Raw genomic sequence first — 15,641 nt, forward strand, 5'->3', positions numbered from 1 at the left:
TTTTAAATATAACTACATTAGAGCTCCTGGAAATGAAAAAGTCAAGACAGAGTGATGTACTCTGGCTTATAATAGATTCACAGGAGTAGTGTTTTGGTTTTATCGTATAGTTTTGTTTTGCTTGACTAGCAAATGGAGATCCCTGAGCGAACACAGTAGAAGTATTTCACCTTGTGACGCTGCCAGAGGAGTCATTCAGTTTTACAGTCTGAACATGTGTGCTGTGCAGTTGATGACTGAGAATCAGATGAATGGTGTATGACTCGTTCCTTGATCAGCTGCACGTTCCTGTTTCATTAAGATTAGTTCTCCTGAGACGTTAAGTCAAGTTTTTCATTGTTGAAGCCTCTGTTATTGTTATGAAGTTACCTGCCAAGAACAGATAGCTGACTATAAAATTTAATAGGTACAAGAAATGTCTCCATCTAAGTCTAATTTACTGTCATCTTTTTTTATGAGGGAGAGACCAGGAAACAAAGAGAAAAGAAAGATCATGAGATTTATGGGTTGAGGTTTGCTGAGCCAGCAATTACTCATAAAAATTGTATTGTTTTAATAATATCTTTCAACCGGCATCATATTATGGTCTCACAGTCTCACTAATTTGAAGTAGCTGTGAGTGCTTGAATCTTTTCCTAATTGATATGTTTTTTGACATGTTTAGAGAATTTTTGTATTCAACTTTGCTTACTTAAATTCAACTGAGAGAAAAGACTAAATTTGGTAGTAGATACTAAACAAAGTTCATCTTTCAATGGGTTGAGGATAAGTAGGTTGCTTAAAGGGAAAAAAAAAAAAGCTCAATGAGGACTTGCTTTGTTTATAAAAACAGAAAGCAGATGGAAATTCCTGATGAATTCAGATCCAGGTGAATATTTACAAGAAAATTTTATGTTTAACCATTTCAATTGTTTTAGTTCAAATTCAGGGTACTAAGCAAAAATATACCAAATGAAAAATTATTACTAAATCTAAGAAATGATATACATTTTGTTCTTAGAAATTACTTCTCAAATGATTTCAAGGACTCTGCTCTTTCAGCATATGTCTTTGTTCTCTGCTGGCTTTGTTTCAGTCTCATTTGCTGACTCCTCTTTCCTTGATCCTTAAGAGGAATTTTCCTCCAGATCATACCCTTCAGCATATCAGTTTCATTCCTAGTCTACCAGTCTTTCTTCATTATGTAGAATTCAGAATATAAGGAGAAAAAAAAATTAGAGTCATGCTAATATGGGAGGTGGCCCTCATAAACTTTGATATAAATAGCTCTAGAATTCCATGAAACTCAAATTGAAAACTGGTTGTCAGTCTTCATGGTTTCATCCATCTCTTGTATAATTGATGTCATTCCAATCTGGGTTGTTGGTGTAGTATTCTTTCTAATGTTTCCATTTCATATGTTCCATGGAAAACTGGGAATCTTTTCCTAAACATTTTGTCACAGTTGTTTTTCTGAAGTATGAATCATACCATGACTTTGTTTGTTTACATACTTCCATAGCCTTAGTGCAGAGAAGGCGATGGCACCCCACTCTAGTACTCTTGCCTGGAAAATCCCATGGACGGAGGAGCCTGGTAGTCTACAGTCCATGGGGTCACGAGGAGTCGGACACGACTGAGCGACTTCACTTTAACTTTTCACTTTCATGCATTGGAGAAGGAAATGGCAACCCACTCCAGTGTTCTTGCTTGGAGAATCCCAGGGACGGGGGAGCCTGGTGGGCTGCCGTCCATGGGGTCACACAGAGTCGGACACGACTGAAGCGACTTAGTGATAGCGATAGCCTTTAGTGAACATAATAAATCCTACATTCCTTAACTTAGCGTTTGAAGACCCACAGAATCCTCAGAATTGGCCACACTGCAGCTAGTTTCATCTCTCACTGTCTTCTCCCCTGTTCTAAGTGCCACACCTACTTTCTACCTCTGTATCCTCATGCTCCAGCTACAGTGGTATCTTTTGACTCCTTTCTGTGTTAAAGTATACTTACCTTGCAAGACTATGTTCAAACATCACCTCTGTGAAACTCCATTTCTTGCTTGATGTCACCTGGGTTATATTAACTTTCTTTGTCCACTAAACTGGAAAATTGTTCTGAATTATCCATTCTGTTATATACAGCCTCAAAATGTGATATTTATTAAAAACTCGACATAAATACATTTTAAAAGACTTTGAAGTGAATTGATTAAATTTTACTAAAATTCAGCATTGCATGGCAAACTTGTAAAGTTGCGGATTTCTTTTTGAGTCATCCGGTGGTTTGCTTCTCCAGGAGGTAGGATTCTGCGATTGATGCAGACCAGAACAGAAGATGCTGGCCAGTATACATGTGTTGTAAGAAACGCAGCTGGTGAAGAAAGAAAAATCTTCCGGCTTTCAGTATTAGGTATTTATACAGTTTACAATATTGACTCAGTGGACCTGAGTTTGAGCAAACTCTGGTAGATGGTGAAGGACAGGGAAGCCTGGCGTGCTGCAGTCTGCAGTCCATGGGGTCACAAAGAGTCAGACATGACTGAGTGACTGAACAACAGCAGAAAAAAATAAAATTGCCTTAAACACATTCTGGAAGCAGATTTAACATTTATCTGCAGCTTGATCTTATATTTATATATTCTTTGGCCCCTGGATTGCCACTCTTGGCAAGAATTCAATGTTAGAATGGTTTGTATGTAATCAGTTGGATTAAAATGGCTGAAATGCCATGTCTTGTCAGTTCACAATTGTTCACCAGTGTTCTAAGGCTGTGATAACTTTTTGAATGTGAGTGTGTATCTGAATTGTAGAGAGAGAAATAAGTGTCTCATAGATTTTGTTACTCATTGACTTCTTGACAGATTTATCTGGATTTTATGATTTACATATAATAAAATTCATTATAATTGAATTTATGACATGTAACTTTATAGTTTATCTTATAATTGATCAAGCAATATGGTAACATTATTCTAGTAAACAAATAATAATGAGAATTTGGATTGTTTTAAAGGGTACAGCTTAATAAAAAAATATAAAATAGATACCTATAAATAACCAAATTGCTGTTATAATTGTTCCTTTTTCTGTCTTTTTTTTTCAAAGTACCACCTCACATCATGGGTGAAAATACATTTGAAGATGTGAAAGTAAAAGAGAAGCAGAGTGTTACACTGACTTGTGAAGTGACAGGTAAGGGGCTCAGCTCTTTGATTTTTCCTCAGCTCACTGGCTATTCATTGCCTCCACTTACATCACAATTAGTTGAGAATAATCAAGGCATTTGAAATTGAATTCTAGACCAATATAGGTGGTAGAAATATAGGAAAAAATCTTTCAGATTCTATGGAGATAAAAAGGAAATTCTTAACAGTGAAAAAAGGAAGGGAGAGAAGCATGGAACAGAGACAGAAAAAGAAATACATGCTGGTCTTTTCTTTCAATTAGGTAAATTGTTTTTCTTTTTTAAGTCTTCTGTTTGTGGGTAGGATTTTTCTTTCCCACCTCCTATTATTTTTTCTTTCATCCCCATGTTTGCACCTTCCTTTCCTTTTTACTGCTTTCTTCAAAGAAATAATTTTGGTGAAAGGATAGCATCATTAATAGTTACCCACCATCAATTATAATCAAAAATGTCACCTTTAGTTAACATGTTTGTGTATAATAAAGTGAATGGAGATGAATAAAAATGAAAATTCTAAAGCTTTTACTGGCTTTCTCCCTGAATCATTGTGTTGCATGTAATACAGATAAATATGTGAGAGAACATTTCCAAGACCATCTCTTTAGTGAAGGCATGACCTTGCAGTTTTAATGGAACAACTGGAGCAGCCCATACATTTTACAGAAAGTAAGAGTTGTAAGGAAGAGTCAATGGATGTATTGCTTTGTTGTTTAGATGCCCCATAATACAGTTATGAAAGCAAGGAAGTATTTTCATTTCAGAAAGGCAGATATAAAAACTGTCACGTTTACATTATGTAACCTGTTTCCTTCTTTATTTAAAACGATGTGGTAACAACTCTTGCATAGAGACCATCTGCCTAAATTTTATAACATCTTATCTTGAGCCTTCTAGCTTCTTCTTAATGTTTCACTTGGTTTTTAGAAATTTCTTTTTTATTTTTGTTTCATCAAGATATAATTGATATATAGTATTGCGTAACTGTAAGGTGAACAACATAAGGATTTTACACACACACACAGACTACCACACTGTTAACACCCATCACCTCACACAGCTGCACACTTCTTTTGTGATTATAACTTTCATGATCTACTTTCTTGTAGCTTTCAAATATACAATAAGTATTGTTAACTGTAATCATGATTATTATCTTGTTATTTGAAGTTTGTGCTTTCTGACCACCTTCACTTATTTATCCCACCTCCAACCCCCTCCCTATACAATCACTAATGGGTTCTCAGTTTCTGTGACTTTGATTTTATTAGATTCCATGTATAAGAGAGATCAGACAGTATTTGTCTTTGTCTGTCTGACTTATTTCACTTAGCATGATGTCCTCAAGGTTTATCCATGTTGTCACAAATGTTAGGATTTCTTTTTCATGGCTGGATAATACTAAAAAAAAAAAAAATATATATATATATATATATATATATATATATATACACATATATATCAGATCAGATCAGTCGCTCAGTCGTGTCCGACTCTTTGCGACCCCATGAATCGCAGCACGCCAGGCCTCCCTGTCCATCACCAACTCCCGGAGTTCACTCAGACTCACATCCATCGAGTCAGTGATGCCATCCAGCCATCTCATCCTCTGTCGTCCCCTTCTCCTTTTGTCCCCAATCCCTCCCAGCATCAGAGTCTTTTCCAATGAGTCAACTCTTCACATGAGATGGCCAAAGTACTGGAGTTTCAGCTTTAGCATCATTCCTTCCAAAGAAATCCCAGGGCTGATCTCCTTCAGAATGGACTGGTTGGATCTCCTTGAAGTCCAAGGGACTCTCAAGAGTCTTCTCCAACACCACAGTTCAAAAGCATCAATTCTTCAGCGCTCAGCCTTCTTCATAGTCCAACTCTCACATCCATACATGACCACTGGAAAAACCACAGCCTTGACTAGACGGACCTTTGTTGGCAAAGTAATGTCTCTGCTTCTGAATATGCTATCTAGGTTGGTCATAACTTTCCTTCCAAGGAGTAAGTGCCTTTTAATTTCATGGCTGCAATCACCATCTGTACTGATTTTGGAGCCCAGAAAAATAAAGTCTGGCACTGTTTCCACTGTTTCCCCATCTATTTCCCATGAAGTGGTGGGACCGGATGCCATGATCTTTGTTCTCTGAATATTGAGCTTTAAGCCAACTTTTTCAGTCTCCACTTTCACTTTCATCAAGAGGCTTTTGAGTTCCTCTTCACTTTCTGCCATAAGGGTGGTGTCATCTGCATATCTGAGGTTATTGATATTTCTCCCGGCAATCTTGATTCCAGTTTGTGTTTCTTCCAGTCCAGCGATTCTCATGATGTACTCTGCATATAAGTTAAATAAACAGGGTGACAATACACAGCCTTGACAAACTCCTCTTCCTATTTGGAACCAATCTGTTGTTCCATGTCCAGTTCTAACTGTTGCTTCCTGACCTGCATACAGATTTCTCAATAGGCAGGTCAGGTGGTCTGGTATTCCCATCTCTTTCAGAATTTTCCACAGTTTATTGTGATCCACACAGTCAAAGGCTTTGGCATAGTCAATAAAGCAGAAATAGATGCTTTTCTGGAACTCTCTTGCTTTTTCCATGATCCAGTCATAAACACTATATATGTGTGTGTATATATATAGTATTTAATATTAGTATTATATATTGTAGAATAATAGTGTTTAATAATAACATTAAATTATATGTAGAGTTTTGCATATGTCGCATTATCTTTATCCAGTCATCTATCCATGGACACTTCGTTTGTTTCCTTGTCTTGGCTATTGTGAATAATGCTGCAGTGAACATGGTAATGCAGACGTCTCTTTTGAGATAGTGATTTCATTTTCTTCAGATTGTTGAACACATAGTAATTCTATTTTCAGTTTTTTGAGGAACTGTGATACTGTTTTCCATAGAGGTTATACCAATTTACATTCCCTCCAAAGGTGTACAAGGATTCCTTTTTTTCACATGCTCATCAACACTTGCCATTGACTGTATTTTTTTTTTTAATTTTTATTGGACTGTAGTCAATTTACGATGTTGTGTTAGTCTTAGGAGTATAGCAAAGTGAATCTGATATACGTGTATCCACTCTTTTTAAGATTCTTTTCCCATATAGGTCATTAGAGTATAAAGTAGAGTTCTTTGTGCCATCCAGTAGATCTTTGTTAGTTATCTGAGTTCTTTGTGCCATATAATAGGTCCTTATTAGTTACCTGTCTGATATATAGTAGTGTGTATATGCCAGTCCCAGCCTTCCAATTTATCTGTCCCCTCTCTTATTCCCTAGTCACCATAAGTTTATGTTCTACATCTGTAACTCCTATGTTTTTGGTAATAGCTATTCCAACAAGTGTAAAGTGCTATCTCATTGTGCTTTTATTTGTTTTTCCTGGATGATTAGTGACATTGAACAGCTTTCCTTGTACCTGTCAGCCATTTGAATATCTTCTTTGCAAAAATATCTATTCAGGCCCTTTGCCAAATTTTTAATTGGATCCTTTGTATGTTTGTGTGTGTGTGTGTGTTTTGCTGTTGAGTTATATGAGTTCCTTACATATTTTGAATATTAACCACTTTATCAGATAGTGGCTTGCAAATATTTTTCCTATTTTATAGTTGCCATTTCATTTTGTTGATGGTTTTCTTGGCTGTATAGAGTTTTTTCGTTTGATATAGTCCTGTTTGTTTGTTTTGGCTTTTGTTGCCTATACTTCTGGTGTCATATCTTAGAAATCATTGCCAAGACCAGTGTCAGAGAGCTTTGTCCCTACGTTGTCTTTCAGGAGTTTAAGGGTTTCAGGTCATACATTTAAGTCTTTGATCCATTTCAAGTTAATTTTTGTGAGTAGTGTAAGATATGGATCTAGTTTTTCTTTTTGCATGTGAATATCCAGTTCTCCCACCACAACTTATTGAGGAGACTGTTTTTTTCCATTGAGTATTCTTAACCGTCCTGACAGAGAAGGCAGTGGCACCCCACTCCAGTACTCTTGCCTGGAAAATCCCATGGATGGAGGAGCCTGGTAGGCTGCAGTCCATGGGGTCGCTAAGAGTCGGGCACGACTGAGCGACTTCACTTTCACTTTTCACTTTTATGCATTGGAGAAGGAAATGGCAACCCACTCCAGTATTCTTGCCTGGAGAATCCCAGGGATGGAGGAGCCTGGTGGGCTGCCATCTATGGGGTTGCACAGAGTCGGACACGACTGAAGTGACTTAGCAGCAGCAGCAGCAACTCTCCTGATTGTGTATGTATCAGTTTCTTTCCATTTAGAATTCTGTTCCATTGGTCTGTGTGTCTTTTTTATGGAATACCTTACTGGTTTGATGACTGGAGCTTTGTAATATAGTTTTAACTGAGGATATGTGATGCTTCTCATTTTGTTCTTCCTTCTCAGGATTGCTTTGGCCATTGAGGATCTTTTGTAATTCCAAACAAATTTTAAGATTTTTTTTTTTTCCTGTACCTGTTTAAAAAAATGCCATGAAATCTTCATAGGGATTGTATTGGACCTATAAATAACTTTGAGTAATATGGACATTTTAACAATATTAATTCTTCCAGCCCATGAATACAAGATATCTGTCCATTTATTTGTGTCTTCTTTTATTTATTTCATCAATGTCTTATAGTTTTCAATGTAGGGATCTTTCACTTCCTTGATTATATTTATTCCTAAGTTTTTTTTTGGTTCTGATGCTATTGTAAATTAGATTTTTTTAAATTTCTTTTGCAGATAATTTGTTGTTAGTGTGTAAAATGCTACTGATTTTTATCTTGATTTTGTATCTGAAGCTTTACTGAGTTTGTTAATTAAAGCTAATAGGTTTTTTTTTGGTGGAATCTTTAGGATTTTCTCTATAACCATGCCATTTACAAACAGAGACAACTTCTTCCTTTCCAATACTGATGCCTTTTCTTTTTTGTGTGTGATTATATGGCTCATATTTCTAATACTGTGTTGAATAGGAATGGTGAGAATGGGCACTCCCATCTTATTCTTGGTCTTAAAGAAAAAACTTTTACTCTTTCACCATTCAGTATGATGTTAGCTGCAGAGTTGTTATATGGCCTATTTTATATTGAAGAATGTTCCTTCTATATATGATTTGTTGAGATTTTTTTAAAATCATGAACAGATGTTGAATTTTGTCAAAAGCTTCTGTGTATCTACTGATATGGATATATGATTTTTATCTTTCATTCTGTTGATGTGATATATTATATTTTCTGTGTGTCTTGAACCATCCTTGAATCCCAGGGATGAATCCCAGGGATGAATCCCATTTGATCATGGTACATGATCCTTTTAATTTAATGTTGAATTCCATTTTCTAGTTGTTTTTTTTTTTTTTTTGAGAATTTTTGTTTTGTATTCATCAGGGATATTGGCCTGTAGTTTTCTTTCTTACCTGACTTTGGTATCAGGGTAATACTGGCCTTCTCAAATGAGTTTGGGAATGTTCCCTTGTCAATTTTTTAAAGAGTCTGGGAAGAATTGATGTTAGTTCCTTTTTAAAGATTTGGTAACATTTATCACTGAAACCATCTGGTCTCAGCTTTTCCCTTTTGGGAGGTTTTAGATTTCTGGTTTAATGTCCTTACTAGTAATTGGTCTGTTTAAAATTTTCTGTGTTCTCATGGTTTAGTCTTGGCAGGTTTTATATTGCTAAGAATTTATTCCTTTTCCCCTAGATTGTTCAACTCGTTGGCTATAATTTTGGAGAGTAGTCTCTTATGATTCTTGTAGTTCTGTGATAGCAGTCGTAATGTCTCCTCTTCTATTTGTAATCTTATTTATTTTGATGCTCTTTCATCTCTCTTTTTTTCTTAGTCTAGCTAAAGGTTTATAAATTTTATTTTTCCAAAGAACCAGTTGTTAGTTTTATATCTTTTCTGTTGTTTTCTTGTACTTGATTTTATTTATTTCTGCTCTAATATCTAATTTATTTCCGTTTAAGAATGCCATGTTTAATTTCTTAGAAGACTGGTCTGGTGGTGGTTTTGGTTTTTGTTTGTTACTCTCAGGTTTTGTTTGCTTGGGAAAACCTCTTATTCATATTTTTTCAGCTTTAGTATTCTTGGTTGACTGGCTTTTGGTTTTTTTTTTTTTTTTTTTTAGAGTATCTTAGGCCAGTCTCTCTTAGCCTTCTAAGTTTCTTATGAGAAATCTGCCTATACTCTTACTTACGGGAGTTCCCTTGTGTGTGATATGTTGCTTTCCTCTTACTGCATTCAAAATGTAGTTATAATGTATTTAAATGTAGCCCTTTTTAGTTCAACCTATTTGGGATCTTATGGGGCTCATGAATGTGAATGTCTATTTGGGGAAGTTTTCAGACATTATCACTTTAAATATACTTTCTCTTGCTTTCTCATTCTCTTTTCCTTCTGGGATTCCCATAATGTGTATATTGCTTTGGTGATAGTACTTCCTAACTCCTGTAGGCTTTCTTCATGTTTCTTTATTCTTTTTTTTCATTTTGATGCTCTGATTAGATAACTTCCAATATTCTAGTTCACTGATTATTTCTTTTGCTTGGTCAAGTCTGAAGTTGAGGCTTTCTTTTGAATTCTTTAGTTCGGTCATTGTATTCTTTAGCCCTAGGATTTGTTTGTTTGGTTGTGGGGGTTTTGTTTTTTCTCTATGGTTTCTATTTCTTTGTTGAACTTCTCATTTTCATTCTCATGCATTATTTTCTTAACTTTGTTTACTAGTCTTCTTTAAGAGGATTATTCATAGGTCTCCACATTTTTAGGGTCAATTGTTTTGTTATTGGGGCTTTATTAGTTTCTTATGAAGTGTCATGTTTAACCAATCCCTTGCAGTGGTGTCTGCACACTTGAGGGTCTCCAATTCCAGACTTTAAAGGTTTGCTTCAGCAGAGATAGTTCTTCACCATGCAACTCAACTTGGGATTCTGTCTGGGTTAGCTGGTAGCATGCTTGCACAGATGGGCCTTTCTGTCAGGGTCTCTATTTGGGTGAGGCCCACTGTCTTTTCCTGAAATGTGAGGTCAGGACATGGAGTGCCATGTGTCTATACTCAGCAGTTAGGTGAACCTGTGAGTTTGCCTTCTTGCCCTGTTAGGGCTATAGAACAGACTTCATTGCCAATACAGTTGAGCCTTAATATATCATCCTAGTCCACTTTCCTAACAGAACTTGTTTTTATAGTTCTACATTTTCAAAATAAAAAATCTGAGCAATTTAAAACAGTATTTTTAAAAGTCCCATTAAAATTTGAAAGGTATTTTTTCTAAAGGCTATAAATATTAAAGGAATAGTACTATGTATTTCTGTATTTCTACCTATCTATATATCTATGCTAGAATCCTGGTATAAACACAAAATACCTGCTTGTTGAATTGTTTAATTAAAGGCTTTCCTTATTTGCAGCTTTCCCTCAAAAATATAAAATCTTCTTTAGAAATTTAATATGCATATAAAGGTATTCATGAGTAACAATTTTAGTAAAAATGCATGCTCCATTCTTTTTTAAATGTATTTTATTATGAAAATATTTAATTGTAATAACCTAAGGTATAGGGTGTGTGTGTGTGTGTGTGTGTGTTAGTCATTCAGATGTGTCTGACTCTGCAGTCCCATGGACTGTAGCCTGCCAGGCTCCTCTGTCTATGGACTTCTCCAGGCAAGAGTACTGGAATGGGTAGCCATAGGGATCTTCCTAACCCAGGGATCAAGCTCAGGTCTCCTGCATTGCAGGCAGATTTTTTATCATCTGAGCCACCAGGGAAGCCCAAGGTATGGTATAAATTTAGTTAAACACAAAGACTAATATAACTATTTCACTTGTAGATTTTAAAAATATAAGCATGATTATTATTGTAAATTCACTTATGTTTGCAAATTTATTTTAAAATGAATAGCTTTCCATTCTTTTAGAAGTAGAATAATTAAAAAGGGAAATGAATGAAAAATGCATCCCTTTCTTCATTTTTTAATTTTGTATTGGAGTATAATCCAGAGAAAACCATAATGTGGAAAGATACATGTACCCCAATGTTCATTGCAGCACTGTTTAAAATGCATCCTTTTAGTTACCAATTGTAGACGTGATAATTAGCCAGCACTCAGAAATGTCTTTTGTTACAGGGAATCCAGTACCAGAAATAACATGGCATAAAGATGGTCAGCTCCTGAAAGAAGATGACACTCATCATCTTATGTCTGGTGGCCGTTTTCTTCAAATTGTGAATGCCCAAGTGTCACACACCGGAAGATACACATGTTTGGCGTCTAATACAGCTGGTGACAAGAGCAAAAGTTTCAGTCTTAATGTGTTGGGTAGGTGTAAGCATTGCTTCAAATCTTGACGAATCAGCCATGGCAACAAGTTCAATTCCCTTCTTTTATTGTTTAGTTAGTATTTCTACCTGGACCAGAGCTTGTGTACATTTGCTTATTTTCTTTCATTAATTAATTTATACATTCATTCATTCCATTTGGCATACCTACCGTTTCCAGGACTGTGTTTTGTACCAAGCACAACTATGAATAAGATATACATTAGATAAATAGTAATAAAGGAAAAACAAATACTAGTAAAAGAGAAGCAGGTTAACAATGAAAGGAGCTCAATGTGAGATATTTTATCATTTCTTTGGGGGAGTCTGCCATTATTGGTAATTGTACATACTGGAATCTCTGTTGGTAACTAAGATGAAGAATAAATGTGGACAAGCTCATGAAAATTTTATGCTTGCTCATGAGTGATAATGAATTAACACAATCCCTTGTGAGGCTGAAGGGTTAAAACAGCATTAAAATGCTTTTATTTTAGAAATGTGTTTCCTCTGTCTTAAAACACATCATCTCTTCTTCCCTTTGCTAACTTATATATCAGTACTGGGGGCTGCTCCTACTGGGGTGGGCGACTGCTGTAGATTTTCTTTTCCTTCACATAACATGCTGCTCCTCTGTTTTTATGTGTGTTTATCTATTTGTTTGCTAACTCATTAATACCTAAAAAATCTTAGAGGGTACTAATGTGCAGTAAATTACCTGGAAATTGCAATTTTTGGTTTTTTACCATTTGATTAATGATTCTTTTTCCTAGATAAATTCCCTCCCCTTGAGATTAATGTGCAATGTGTAAATTCTATATTGAGTCCGTGATGAGCTGTGAAGATTCCCAGGTTAAAACATACACTGAGACCACAAGTGTAGGTTTTAAATCTCAAATGGCTTCCTTCTCATTTAACACAGATCACTTGTACATTTGAATATCAAGCCCTTTGAACACAAGAAAAACTATACCATGAAAACAAATGGTCTAAGAATAGTTAAATAACTGTATGTTCAGTTTCTGCAGCGTTAAAGTTATACTTATTTCTCAAAAATAACATTAAAATAGAGTCCAGATTTCTGCTCACATTAGAAATTTAAAGTGTACCACCTAAATATATTGCATTTGATTACTGATATCAAAACGTGTTTCATTCTACTAAAACAGACTGACTATAATTGAGGATGCAAATTCTTGCGATTTTTTAATTTCTTTACTTGTATGTTATGATAGTTACTGGCTAGACTAGTGGAATAGCTAGTCTCATACAGGATACAGTCCTCAGGCAGCTTACAGTCTAGTTGAGTAGAAGAGACATGTCAGCCAGAAAAGCTAAGTCAGAATACTGGATAATGTATAAGTAAGTATTAAATGAATACTATATATAAGTAATACTTATATAAAATATAAACTCCCTAAGGCAAAGCTGTTTTTATCTTGAAAAAATATAGCCCCAGCACCTGTTACCTGAATCAATAACAACGAGAGTTCGTGAGCCAATTGTCCTGTAACAAACTCATCTTCCCTGCATGCCCATCAGTGTTTGAAAGTCAAATACCCAGCCTGGGATTTCCTCCCTGCTGCTGTAGCCTGCTGCTTCTCTTAGATCTCTAAATTCCTCATGACCCCTTCCTCCCACCAGTGATTGACCTCCCAGTACTGGCTCATGTCCAGATCCTACCCCTGTCCTCTGGAAACTAGATTTCAAACTCTTTCCAGCTCCTTGCAGTAATTGAACTCTGACTCTTCCCAGGAGACATCAGCTCCCTGGGGATTCTCTCCAGTGGGGATCACTTATTCTTTATCACAGGCATCTCAAGTTATATTATCTGACTATATTCCTTCCTCCACTTCCTACTTGCTTTCTGGTTACTTATTTCTTGCCATTCTCATTCATTCATTGAAGATGAGGGATCTGAATCAAAGTCTTCTTTTCACCAACTTCATAAAAAGTTAAGGCTATTTAAGTGTGTATATTTGCAAGTTCTAGTCTACCCAGCCATAATTTAGTGTTCTTACCCTTTCTTTTCCTAGAGGGTGAATTATCCTTTTTGTTCACAGTTATTGCTTCTGCCCTTCATCCTGTATCTTGTCCCCCTTCTTTGGTCTGTCAGTCATACCCATTGTCTGCCTTACCTCCAGCTTCATCTTCTGTTGCCTCCATCACTTCATATAGTCAACACTCTGTCTATCCATCTTATCCCACTAAAAACAAGCTTCTGCCCACACCATTCTTGATACTACTGTTGTAAGACTACCTGCTGTTAGATCAAACATTGTTCAATTCTTATGTTAATGGTTGGATCCCTAAATGATGTATCCCTTTCTCCTGGACACTGTCCTTCCCTAGTTATCCTTGCACACCTTTGGTTGCTGTCTTTCTCTCTCCTTTATGAACTCTTACTTAATCCATCTCTTAAACGTTAGGTCCCCTTATGTTTCATCCTTATTTCATTGCTCATTTTACTGTAGTCTCATCAGGTAACAAATTTAATTCCCAGAGGTTTAATTATCATTTCCTATCAACTGTAGACTTTATAAAATCCATACCTGCCACCCAGATCTTTCTCCCAAGGTTCAGATTTCTATATACAATTGCTTGTTGGACATTTCTACCTGGAATTCTCACAAGCGTTTAGTCAGACTGAACAAACCATCTTCCCCTCCTGAATGTGCAGGTCTTTCCATATTTTCTCTTTGTTTTGCCTCAGGGCAATTTACCTAGGTTCATTCCCAAGCACGAAAATTGGAAGTTACCTTTGACTTTGGTTTCTTAGCCCCTTAAGTTCTATCATCAAGTCCTGACAGTTGGTTTTCTAAATCCTTCTTTAGTTGTCCCCTCCTCTCTGTTCCTTTCTCCACTGCTCTAGTTCAGATCAGATCAGATCAGATCAGTCGCTCAGTCATGTCCGACTCTTTGCGACCCCATGAATCGCAGCACGCCAGGCCTCCCTGTCCATCACCAACTCCCGGAGTTCACTCAGACTCACGTCCATCGAGTCAGTGATGCCATCCAGCCATCTCATCCTCTGTCGTCCCCTTCTCCTCCTGCCCTCAATCCCTCCCAGCATCAGAGTCTTTTCCAATGAGTCAACTCTTCACATGAGGTGGCCAAAGTACTGGAGTTTCAGCTTCAGCATCATTCCTTCCAAAGAAATCCCAGGGCTGATCTCCTTCAGAATGGACTGGTTGGATCTCCTTGCAGTCCAAGGAACTCTCAAGAGTCTTCTCCAACACACAGAGCAGGCCCTCATTATTATTATTATTATTTTTTACAAAATAATATTTCTGCATATTCTCAGAATTGGATTAAAGTTTCAAACCTCATTCAAACTGTTTTTAATCACCAAGATGATAAATTTTTTAGACTTTTAGCAGTAATACTAGATGCCAGAACACATGGAACTATATCAAAATTTTGAGTGAATATAAATTAGAAATCTAGCGTTCTATTCACACTAACTCAAACAAATAGAATCAAAATGTCATACATTTTTTAGCTAGGCAAAATTTCATAATTTTTCTAAAAAATACATATTATACATACTATATATATGTATAGTATATATATATGTATATATATACACACACATATATACATGTATACATATATGTGTATATATATATATGGCTTACCCAAGTGGCTCAGCAGTGAAAAGTCTGCCTGCCAATGTAGGAGATGTAAGAGACATGAGTTTAGTTCACTGGAGAAGGAAATGGCAACCCACTCCAGCATTCTTGACTGGAAAATCTCATTGACAGGGGAATCTGGCGGGCTATAGTTCATGAGGTCACAAAAAGTCAGACATGACTGAGTGCGCGTACATGCTCACGAACACACACACACACACACACACACACACACACACACACGTATATGAAAGCTTTTTTGAAAAATACAAATCCCCAGGTATTGCTTTTTTTCCTCCAAAGCTCCAGATGTGTTTCTAATGAGCAACCATGTTTAAAAACAACAGGACTATATGGTGATCTTCTACTTTTATCTAGTGTGTTTCACTTTTTCTATTTCACATTCAGTGCTCCTATTTCATTTAGTTTGTTTTCCAATTTCTCTGTCTCTGTCTTTTTTTTCTTTTGATGTTCTTTCTCATGCCTTTACCAAGCGTAGTGGCAGATTCATGTTGATGTATGGCAAAACCAATACAATGTTG

The 15,641-nt window shown here is 36.2% G+C and overlaps 1 protein-coding gene across 4 annotated transcripts in view; it reads left to right on the forward strand.

Annotated features, from left to right (window-relative positions):
• HMCN1 (hemicentin 1) overlaps positions 1 to 15,641 on the forward strand; it is a 538,929-nt gene that overhangs the window by 370,134 nt on the left and 153,154 nt on the right. For all 4 annotated transcript variants that reach the window (XM_019976773.2, XM_070768574.1, XM_070768576.1 and 1 more), the window contains 3 exons: positions 2,277 to 2,390; positions 3,086 to 3,172; positions 11,277 to 11,468. In XM_019976773.2, coding sequence (XP_019832332.2) covers positions 2,277 to 2,390; positions 3,086 to 3,172; positions 11,277 to 11,468 — 393 coding nt within the window. The remainder of the gene's footprint in view (positions 1 to 2,276; positions 2,391 to 3,085; positions 3,173 to 11,276; positions 11,469 to 15,641) is intronic.

This window comes from Bos indicus, chromosome 16, assembly GCF_029378745.1.
Source record: "Bos indicus isolate NIAB-ARS_2022 breed Sahiwal x Tharparkar chromosome 16, NIAB-ARS_B.indTharparkar_mat_pri_1.0, whole genome shotgun sequence".
Classification (NCBI taxonomy): domain Eukaryota; kingdom Metazoa; phylum Chordata; class Mammalia; order Artiodactyla; family Bovidae; genus Bos; species Bos indicus.